At 37.2% G+C, this 12,002-nt stretch overlaps 1 protein-coding gene across 11 annotated transcripts in view; it reads right to left on the bottom strand.

Moving 5' to 3' along the window:
- ATP2B1 (ATPase plasma membrane Ca2+ transporting 1) overlaps window positions 1–12,002 on the bottom strand; it is a 135,044-nt gene that overhangs the window by 30,393 nt on the left and 92,649 nt on the right. For all 11 annotated transcript variants that reach the window (XM_043492453.1, XM_038401278.2, XM_043492459.1 and 8 more), the window contains 5 exons: window positions 11,806–11,943; window positions 8,013–8,051; window positions 7,290–7,451; window positions 4,235–4,449; window positions 2,145–2,387 (listed from right to left, as the gene is read on the bottom strand). In XM_043492453.1, the coding sequence (XP_043348388.1) occupies window positions 2,145–2,387; window positions 4,235–4,449; window positions 7,290–7,451; window positions 8,013–8,051; window positions 11,806–11,943 (797 nt within the window). The remainder of the gene's footprint in view (window positions 1–2,144; window positions 2,388–4,234; window positions 4,450–7,289; window positions 7,452–8,012; window positions 8,052–11,805; window positions 11,944–12,002) is intronic.

Genomic DNA, 12,002 nt, shown 5'->3' with positions numbered 1-12,002 from the left:
TCCCCCAAGATACACTGCTGAATCTTAAGGGTGATCTACATTCTTTATTCCTAGATGTAGGACCTGGCATTTGGCTGCGTCAAATACACAGTGTTCAAATGAGCCCACCTTACCAAGCAATCTAGATTGGTCTGCAAAAAGAAAAGGAGTACTTGTGGCACCTTAGAGACTAACAAATTTAAATTTTCATGAAGTTGACAGATTTCCACTCTATACGGCTAAATTCAGTGCCTTGCATAATCACAGGTTTCAGAGTAGCAGCCATGTTAGTCTGTATTCGCAAAAAGAAAAGGAGTACTTGTGGCACCTTAGAGACTAACAAATTTCTCCTTTTCTTTTTGCGAATACAGACTAACACGGCTGCTACTCTGAAACCTAGATTGGTCTGCATTACCCTCATCTATTCCCACCATTATTTACCACTCCACCAATTTATGTCATCTGCAAATTTTACCAACTTCTTTATATATTCTTCCACATCGATAAAAATATTGATTAGCGTTGAGCCAACGCCAGATCCCTGGCAGACCCACTAGAAACACTTCCAATTGGTGGAAGATTCCCCATTTAAGTTTTCCATATCAGTTAACCCATTTTATGTCGTGCTTTTAAAAAATAAATCAAAGTCTTTTCAAAGTTTTTCATTAGTTGAGGCCAACTAGCCTTAATATACGGTTACTATATTTTGGACAACATTTGCCTATTCGAATTAGAAGACATGCTCTTGCAGATTAACAAGACACATATAACATTAACAACTTCAACAGGCAGATGGTTTAGTATTTTTCACAGATTCTAGAATACTAAGATACTAGTGAGTTAAAAATTGTAGCTTGGATCTAGATAAGGAATTGTGATGCCTCTTTTCTCTGTTATTAGAGCAACTTTCCTTTTTACAGGTACAGTAACAATATTATTCATAAGGGTTGTTTCCTATTTTTTCTCCAAAAATCACTCTTCCTCTGCAAGCATATTATAGGTCCTGAACCATCCGCACAAGACAAACTGGAGCAATGCATATTCTTAGCATGAACCTCAACACTGAGCCACTCATATGCACCTACTGTGCTCTTGATACCGCTCTCTCCATACTGGCTACTTTCTGAAAATTTTCTCTACGGGTAGCAAATGTATCTTTTTCATAGAAAAAGTTCTAATTTAGCTATGTATTATAGAGTTGATATTCCTTAACATATAGATGGGTACTGATGCAAACTTATGTAATTGGCTGGAGTATTTAAGGCAAGTAAGCCATACTCTGCTATATGCTTCACATTTTGTCTACTCAGAAAGCAACCTCAACATTTTTCCTTATTATATATGTCATGTAATATCTCCTGAGATCAGGATTGGTGGTGTGTATATGAATCAGGTAAGTGGATCCCACCATTAAACTGCTAGACAAAAAGTAAAACTAACTAACTAAATAAAAAAGGTGCAATATTTATATTTATGTGACTATCAAGTTGTGCAACAGATTTGTGATACAGGTACTGAAATATTCGTTTGACAAATGCTCAACATAATGAAAAGGAATCAAGTTATGAATAATGATGTATATTATTGTCCCTTAATCTATTCATTTATTCTACTAATATTACATCATCCAGGATTTTAAAAAACTAATTAAATGAAGCCACTATTTGTGCTTGCATTTCATTATATCTAGTGAACACACTATACGGCTCTCATGTTTATATTGTGGTAGCACCCAAAGTGTGCTAGATGCTTTCCAAACAAACAGAGAAGACAGTCCCTAGCCTGTAAAACAAAATTCATAAGTTTATCTAAGAATAGGGTATTATAAGAATGTCAGCTTCTTGAAGAAAAGGAGTACTTGTGGCACCTTAGAGACTAACAAATTTATTAGAGCATAAGCTTTCGTGAGCTACAGCTCACTTCACCAATTCAAAATAATGCCAACTGTAAAATAAGCCAGTATTTGTGTTTTGAGTGGTTCACAAACCAACTGAAATATTGGGGTGTCTTAAATTACAGTAAGGCTAAAAGGTACCTCACCCTCAACTCAGTGTAGACATTTAAATCACCTAGCTACCACATATGTCCAGTATTTGTACAGGGTATTTTAAAGATGAATGGCTTCTTATTTTTACTATTGTATAAAAATAAAGAAATTTACTTACCAGTATTTTGGAAGTATAAGCACAATTAACAGAAATTCCTGTTACAAGATGAGCCAAAGTTTTCTCAGGAATAGCATCTGGTTCTGGAATTTTTTTATAATGTTTTTCACTGACAAAAGCCTGCACCACTGTCATTCTGTTCATGGTCAATGTTCCAGTTTTATCTGAGCAAATGGCTGTTGCATTGCCCATTGTTTCACAAGCATCCAGGTGTCTCACCAAATTATTATCTTTCATCATTTTCTATGAAGAATAAAAAGCAAATATGAATAGCTAGCCACCACCACCAGTGCTACAACTTTCAAAACTTCTGACTTTTTAAAAACAAAAACAAACAAACAAACACAGTATTCAATCTTCAGAAAGCACTAGTACCTACCTGCAGAAGGGCAGGACTCTTTAAAAGGTGCCCTCAGGTCGGCAACCCAAATATTGACACATGCAAACTCAGTCAGAAAATGTATACCCAAATATATCATGCCATAATAAACAGCATTTTAAATATGTCTATTAGAGCCAGAGTCCATATTCTGCTCCATTTGTAGGTCAAACTTAGGTGAATAAGTAGATAAGTCAACAATACGGGAATGTTAAGTCAATTACTCAAGATGAGACACCAGCTATATCGCTACACTAATAGAATCTGGGATCTGAGCAGACCACTTCTAAGCAAAGACATTTTGTTCAGCTTCTACTCCTGACTAATCAACAGGAGAGGAATATTCAACTGTTTCCAAAGATAAATGTCTTTGCTGTAGGAGACAGTTGCATTACGACCGCTCTACCAGGAAAAAAAAAAAGGGGGGGGGGAGGAGAGAAGGGGAAAAAAACAAAACAAAAAAACCCACAAACATAGGGAGGTTGAGCCCTCCCTCCCCAATTTTTAAGTTATGTTTTTTCATGGTAAGATTAGCATACAATTTAAATACTTCAGCTTGCATTACAGGTTGTTCTCCCTTCACTGACTGGAAAGCAAGGCAGAACTACTTTGTTATATTTTCTTTTAGCTTAAAGGCCAGCTGTTCAGTCATCTTAGAATTCTAACAAAAATACAGACAGAACATCACACAAATTTTATTTAAAAATGTCTGAAGTAAGTCAGTGAAGTCTGACTATTCAAGAACTGAAATCTGTTATAATGGACTGAACAGCCAAGAGAAACAGACCAGATGGTGCAGAAAAGTAGTGCACGAGTTTCGCCTATAGACAGTAGCTCAAAATCCTTTCTAGCTCCCAAAAGGCAGTTTCAATCATTCTAGCTCACAAAAGGCAGTTAAGTGGGCTATAGGTCTGGAATACTAATGCTGCTACAAGTTGCAATAAAGGTACATTAGCAGAGCTGTATGAAAAAGCAACATACAGTCACTGTCTGCACTATGCCAGTCTCAAAGCAGCGTTCAGTCTTTCATCATCACTACTGTATTGGAACAAAAAGAAATCTAAGAATCTGAAGTTTACCAAGGTAGCAGATACCTTGTACTAGATAGTAGGCTCTAGATATTCTGCAATATTGACTCAAAAGTATGAGAAAACAATGAATTGGCACATATCCAAGCAGACTATGAAGGATCATTGCATCATTTCTGACTTAAATTTGCTAATTAGTTATTGCTTATTGGACAAGTGTGTTAGTGGCAGAAAGGAAAGCTTACATAGCTCAGTGTGCAATCTACACACACACACACACACACACACACACTATTTTAAGTTAGTACAATAAGTTGTGGTATGAATATGACAAGCATACTGGAATGCTAAAACTTTACACACATGCACATATGACATAAGTCCTTCTATTCCAAGTCCATGCACCAGAACCACCATGCTTCACTTCATGTCAAGTAGACTATTTCTAAGTTCACATTATCCTTCTGCAAGGAACCCCTGACTTACATTAATACACAGCGGATTAGATACCAACTCACCACAATGCTTTTTCATTGTACTGTACTACAGATGAGAATGAGTGAGTGAGTACGATTCCCTCAGTCTCCAACGAAAATAGTTTAACAGTGTAGAATTTTCTACTTTGCATGATTTAGAACTGTTTTATGTGCCCATGTACCTTTAAGCATGCTTTTTACACATACCTTTACAGAGTAAGCCAGTGAAATAGTGACTGCAAGTGGAAGACCTTCTGGTACTGCCACCACCAGGACTGTAACTCCAATAATGAAGAACTTCACAAAGTACTGAATATAAATTGGTGTGCATTCAGCAAGCCACGGTCGCTTCTGAACCCAGAAGGTATCAATTACAAAATACAAGATAAGGATAATGACTGTGATTGCAGACATCAACAAACCTTTTGTTAAAAAGAAAAAGGATAAGCAGTTATTTAAAAGAGATCCATTTATCTACAATACAAATAACATTTAAAGAAAGATTAAAAAACTACGCTAATTTTCAGATTAAAAATGCAAAAATCTGAAAATGTTATTTAAAATGGCAAAAATAAATTTTTATGCTTAAGATTTTTAATAGGCAAGTCCTAAGATTTTGATGGTTCTCAAAGCAGTTGTAAACTTAGCTCCCGAACACACAAATACAATTTTGTATTGGATATATAAACTCTTATAACTCTATATTAAAATGTAAGTAATGGAAGAGCCATCATAAAGGTGCAGGGCAAAGCACGTTTGCGACAGACTTATGGGTAAGGGAAGAGTTCTCAGGAGAAAGAATAGCATTGAAGATAGCAGGCTGATCAAGAAGGATGAAAATGTAGAAGAGGCCTTGATATTTCACACCAGGATATTGGTGAGGGCAATTTCAGTCGAGTGAATCAAAGCTAAATTGTAGGGGATCATAAAGTTAGTGAAAATACATTCAAGACAGGACTAGACAACATAATGATTAAGCATAAAGGCAAATGAAAGGAGGGAGATAGGGAAGTAGATGGAGAGAGAGTTGGGGTCAGAGGGAGAGTTTACATTAGTGGGACAATGACATGCATGCATATAGAAAAAAAGTTGCCAGAGGAGTGACTGGGAAAGAGGAGAAATGGCATTAATTTTAGGGACAGGTACAGGAGCAGACAATTGAGAGAAACAAGGAGAACTCTTCAGAGTGAGAGCAGGATAGTGCAAGCAGAAAGAAGCATGGAAAGATCTCTTTAAAGAAGCTGAAGACAACCTAGGAAGAGGGATTTTAACAAGGGAGTGAAAGGCAAAGAAGAAAGAGTTGTAGTGAGCTGCTCAAATGTGAAGTAAAACATTGTTTAGAAAGAAAATCTTGCACTGAACGCCTGGAGGAAGTGGAATTGCACATGAAACACTTTAGTATAATTATTGAATGAAACTGAATGTGAACCCTTTGCACATCAACTACTTAGAAAATTTAAAAAATCTGTTCCCTCCTCTCTTCCAATAAGATAAGCCTAACTACATACATCAAGAAAAGACTCCTGTGTTAAATGCCCTATTTCAATAATAATTTTCATGGTTTTGGTACAATTTTAGGACAATGCAACTAGGAACAGGTAATTTTAGATCTATTACTTTAAAAATGGTGCACTTTCTAGTTCCTCTTTATAAACATAATAATTAGCCTTCTCATCCCATCAAATAAGCAATTGTTTGCCAAGCATTTATTTTGTCATATGCTTCCAAGAGAGCTGAAACTATCTAGTTTATTTTTATTATGTAGACACATTTGTCTTTAAGACGTTTTTAAATAAAATAAATTTATCTTATTAAAATTAAATATTTAAGATAAATATTGTATTTTTATGTGTATATTTATCCTTGCATCTGTAATTTTCACTCCATACATCTGAAGAAGTGGGTTTTTTTATGCACGAAAGCTTATACCCAAATAAATGCGTTAGTCTTTAAAGGTGCCACCAGACTCCTCATTTTTGTGGATATAGACTAACACAGCTACCCCTCTGCTATTTAAGATAAAGTAATAAGGGGAATGAGTGGAAAGAATGGTTGTGTTAGTCTACAAAATTAAAAAAAAATAAAGAGCATATGTAAAAATCTAATTTGTTAGTACACCATCCTTCGGAAGTATCAGATGAAGATGGACATGCAACATGACATTATGGATCCACCCAACAGAACAAGTCCTAGAAATAACAAGCTTCTCCTTCCTTCCAAAAAGGGTCTGTTTTAAAGTTTTAGCTTAAATACGTATAGTAACCTTGGAGCTAGTTTTCTCTCATGCTGATATTAGCTAGTACTCCTCAGCTGTGTTTCAGGGCATCAATCATTAGCGCCTAGAAAATGCCTAGCTCCAAGGTCATTACTGATCAATTTAAGAAAAAATAAGCTTCAATAATGACATTTCACATCTACTTCCTGCCCCTTCAAAAATGAATGGAGATCAAGAATGCAAAAAAAAGTGTCTCAACTTTAGTAGTAACTTAACTTTACTTCTATCCTATAGCCTCTGTGCACCACCAAAAACAAAACAAAACAAAACAAAAAAACCCCAAACATGCTTGATTAGAGTGGGAACAGATTATCAAACCTGAATATACACCAATACAATACACAAAAGAAACAAAAGTAATTGATAAAGATGCCATTGATATACTTTGTGGGAAGAGGAATCAGAAGAATGCCTCAATAGTGGGCCCTCTAATAATACTTTTTCTTCCATCTTCAACAGTGTACATTAATATTACAAATCTACATTCCCACTGCTCAGATAAAAGGCAACAGATCCTACAATCACATTTCTATGTAGTACACTGCCTGGTCAAACAGAGTTTTCCAGGAAAGGCATTTGTTGGCATACAATATGCCAAAGTGAGAAATAGTATGAAAGGTAGAAATACTTCACAAAATATACCACACACCATCATCTTGGAAACCAGTGTTCTAAAGCTGTACTTTCTAGCGTTATATTCTTTAAGAGAAACTAACAATACATTCACATGATTATACACAGAATAAAGCACACGAAGGTTCGTTGTAACTTTGCACTTTACAATTGGTGTATATCTGCTTTAACTTGACTTTTCCATATTTTCCATCAAATAAGCCAGTGTGATACTAGAAAAGGATTTTTTTTTTTTTAAAAAAAAATTAACCTACGAGTAGATTATTTCAGAGCAGGGTCATCAGAATATTTCAGAACAATGACACCAAATTTGTTCAGTGTCAAAAACCACAAAAATATGAATAAAAATCACACCTGCTTTGCCAATCTGAACTGCTAGCTTTGTAAGTTTGCCTTGTAGAACTGATTTTTCTTTCTTTGGCATGTTTGCTCTCTTCTTGTCTTTTTCATCTCCATCTCCACCATCTTCACTCTTCAAGGGTTGCATTTCCATGGCTGCACCATCTTGAGCTTTGGCTAAGTTTAGAAATATAGGGGACATATAAATAAATAATTGCATATGAATGAATAATTACAAAGTCCAGTCAGTCACTGGAATCTGTGTTAGATTCGATTCATGTGCTCAGCAATCCCAACTCCCATTAATATCAGTTTTAAGAGTTTCCTTGAAGCCAGTCATTCCCAGCTGATCAATAACGTCACCAGAGATCGTTGATCACGTCAAAACTGGCTTCAAGGTCACCACCAGAAATGAATGCTATGTGACCTACAGGGGCTCAGGTCACTTATTTAGGCGTTTAGCCAAGGCTTTTTGGAATTTAACATTGGACGCTGTTTGAAAATTTGGGGTGAAGTTGGAGAATGTGGGTCTTAACGTTTGCAACTTTTGATTTTAATCATAAGGGACATTTCATATTTGCATTTCTGGATTAGGTTCTGGCAACATTTACCTAGATCTATAATATTTAAACTTAAACTACTGTATATAGGTGAGGCAGATTAAAATACACAAGCTCTTTATTTTCTATAATAGACACCTATACAAAAAAAATGTTTTGTTTTTTATTAAATACTTACCTTTGTTACGGTTCTCAACAGCTCCATCTTGTTTTTTACCTGTCAGAAACAAAAACAAGGAACTGTAATTTTCAAGCTCCATCTCTCTAATATACAAGCATTAAAAAAAACCCAAAAAACAAAAAAAAAAAAAACACAGATTTCTCAAGTATTATTTCTGTGACCTATGGTTGCTTATTTCTCACATTAACTAACTTCAATATAAACATAGGAAATCTGACTGGATACCTAGGAGGAAAAGTAACTTGTGTAATTTTTGTTTTATAATGGAGCCATCAAGCAACGGGTTAATCATCTCTAAGTATAAATAGCAACGTTAGGTTAGACCTGCGTACGTCAGCAGAAGAGGTAGCTTAGATGTTCCTGTTTTGAAGTTCAGGCTCCTCCTGTTTATTCATATGGAAATTCTGTGCCAAAAATTTAAAAATTTAGCGCAAAATTTTTTTTTCTGTGCACAGTATTTCAAAATTATGCAAATTTTATTTGTCAAAATAACACTACATATTCACACCAGTTTCAATTATTTTGGTAATTTATTTCAAAATATTTGTCAGCAAGTATGTCTAACAATACCGACCCAAAAATTCCCCTAGATATCTGCACCACCTCTCCCCTCAGAGCCCAGCAGCAGGATCCCCCCTTGCCCAGATACACCCCCCCATCACCACCCAAAGCCCAGCTGTACCCCCCTCCCCAGCCCAGATATCCGCTGCCCCTACCCCTCAGAGCCCAGGGATCAAGAGCAAGAAACAGTCTGAAGCTGGATCCCAGGCTTGTGTGGAGTTTACTGTGTGGCACTGTCTACCTTCCCCAGAGCGTGCAGGGAACTGCAGCTACCAGGAACCCTCTAGCTCCCTCCCCATCCCCCCAGCGGTGTCTATGTGTGAGGTTGGCTCTGTCAGGTCCAGTGGGCCACTAGTGGCAGCCAGCAGCACTGCAGCCCATTTCTGTGCAGAAAAGGAAATTCTGCACGCACAACATTAATTTCTGCAAAATTCTGTATTGCGCAGTGGCATAGAACTCCTCCAGAAGTACCTGTTAGACTGTTACAGCACCAGAATTAGGACTTTTTTACACTACAGATGCCTCACCAGCACAGCTATACTGTTGTAGGTATGCCATCATAGCCACCTAATGGAGATGCAGCATAAACTGACAGGAATTCTCCCAGCATAGCTAAACGCCTCCAATGAATGCCATTAATTATATTGACAGAAGCACCCTGTTGAAAAAACTGGGGGTTTCGTAAGCATAGCTATGTCAGCTAGGCAATGTGATACACACCTCCCCCCGCCCCCCCCAACACTAGCTAACATATCTATGCTACAAAGCTTTGCAGCATAGCTGAAACCTGAGCAGGGAGGTAACTACTAAATCTGTGGTTTCAGTTTTGGCAATGTTTTAACACTGCAGATGAGAGAATAAAGACTCAAATACATACATATTTTGATATTTAGAATTACAGATGCAGGACTGGAAGGGACCTCGATACATTATCTAGTCTAGTCCCATGGCAGGATTAAGTATTATCCTTCTAGATCATCTCTGTCAGGTGTTTTTCTAACCTGTTCTTAAAAACCTCCAATGACCTTCCCTTTCCAGGAGGTATCCGTTAGGACAGTCTTAATGTCCTGTCTACATAGACATAGCAGACTTTTGAGTAACAGTTTTGTGTCTGGTCATTTGCTATACAAGAGAATGCCAAAAACCTTTGTGGATACCCATTAATGATAAACTGCAACAAAGTGGCCACCTGGGCAACTATGTAAAATCTGGATAGTTTCACATCCTGTTTTGTGTTAGGAAAACCACCTCAGCCTTCCTAGAAGTCAGTGGCAGTGAGGGCAAGATCAATATTCTAAGATCAATTGCTGCAACTGCTATCTTTTTCTGTGGGACCACCACTACTGCTCCCACCTCTCTTCCTATTGCCCTTTCCTGAAAGAGCTAGCATCTCCTGCACCAGCTGCTTGCTTCCTTTCCTCCTTACTCCCCCCCCCCCCCCGCTCCTATTGTGAAGGTTATACAGCTCCTGCTCTCCAACAAGTGGCTCCCCTCTTAAATGAGCAGCAGGTCAGAGGCTGCTTTTCATTTGTCCACTCACACTGGGGGGGAGGAGGAGCTATCAGGGAACACAAGTGCACATTTTCTTACCATTTGCCCTGAAGGACCAAAATTTGGACATTCCTAATTAAGGCAACCCATTTACAGATCTGAATACAAGGCTGAACTACATTTCTATAGCTTTTACATACAAAAAACGTTTTAATCAGGACGATGGAAACAAAGCAACTAAATAGAGGATTTTTAACTGAAAATTGATAAGCAATGACACAAAAGCCAGTTTGAATAGGCTCACAGTACTACCTTTGACAGAAGTAGTTATGTTTTCTGCAGAGAAAACCCCGCACTTGTTACTTCAGTAGTCAAGTTTCTAGTCTAATTCAATAGGCCATACAGCAGTAGTTTCTACTATAAGCCTAAATGTATCTGGGTAGGAGAAAGACTCACCACAGCAATCAGTATGTGTCAAACAAAGGCTGACATCCAGTCCATGCTGCTTAATATGTATTCTAGGTCATTGCCTCGACTATTCTCTTTGCCCTAGAGGGGGCCATGACTTTAGTTAAGTAGACCTTTATTTTCACAACAAATGCTAACTTAATAAATGGTTATTGTCTGAAACTGGAAAGGTACCCAGGTTGACACTTAAGCTACAAAATAAAAAACCTTTAACACAAGGTCTTCATGATTTTTGAATCCTCATAACTAGGCTGAGGATTTCTCTGTAGTTTTGCATTGTGAATGAATTCAGAGAGAGCTGTTTCCAGATTTATGAGAAATAGAGATGTTCTTAGTTTTTGAAAATGCACTCAGATTTTATGTAGGGACAAGTCAATATTGAACAAAAGAGTGCTACTTGCCAAAAGGGCTATCTTGTTCGTTTTCTTTGGCTAACGTGAATTATATCAGAAAGTCTGTGTTAAAAAGATAGCATTGAAGGTGGAAGAGAACAGATGCATTAACTCCATTCCAAGGGGTCAATGCTTGTTTGGTTTTTCTTAAATTTAAAGAATTAGCCTGCTTCACGTGAAGCCTTTGTTGATTTCTAATAGGAGTAAGAAAAGACAGGGTTAAGAGGAGAAAAAGATACTCTGTGTGCTGAGCTACCATAAAAGGTTCCTAAAGAACTGTAATTGCTAACCATATCTTCAGCTACTGTTCTGCCATAGTAACCTGGCCCACCTGTTTCTGGGATAAGATATGGAGTTGTGTACCTCAAAAGGAACATGGAATTATTTAAGATAGGAAGAAATATAATTAGCCTTTGGCAGAGATCCAAAACCAGAGTATCATCCCCATAAGAATTTTTATAGATTATTATGGAAAGAATATTTTGCTTCAGGTCCTTCCCAACTTCCTGGGAAGACATTTTTTTAGTGAGTGATGTAATGATTAAGGCTCTCTTCTAGGAGTCCTCATGTTTATCTCTTGTACTACTTAGCTCCAATAGCCAGTTGCCAGAACTGAAGTTATGGAAAGAGTCACATGGAGTATAAGGAGTAAGACAACTTTTTCCAAAGAGCTGTTCTCCATTGATTTGTCTTCTTGAGAAGATAGTAGAAGCCATGTTGAAACATTTTTGGCTGCAAGACATTACATGGGAACAAGTGCTCTGCACAGGACATTGCAATCTGACTGACCTTGCCAAAGAGTACCAACAGGATAGGAGAACAAACTTTAAAGAATTCTAATATTACATTTTTCAGCCATTTAAAATTTCAATGCTTACTTTTCTTGTCTTTTTTCTCCTTCTCTTTCTCTTCATCTTCTCCTCCAGACCCAAGTAAGGTAAAAATAATTCCAGTTTGAGAGTTCACACCTACAGCAGTAACTACCATTCTTCCAGAGCCTTCCATCACATGGGTACCTGAAACAGAGTACATCTTAATACTTTTCCCAGTAAGTGTAAAAGTAGCTAGCTAGCAA

This window comes from Dermochelys coriacea, chromosome 1 (genome assembly GCF_009764565.3).
Source record: "Dermochelys coriacea isolate rDerCor1 chromosome 1, rDerCor1.pri.v4, whole genome shotgun sequence".
Lineage (NCBI taxonomy): Eukaryota > Metazoa > Chordata > Testudines > Dermochelyidae > Dermochelys > Dermochelys coriacea.
The sequence above is the reverse complement of the archived record's forward strand: the minus strand, read 5'-3'. Positions and strand labels throughout refer to the sequence as shown.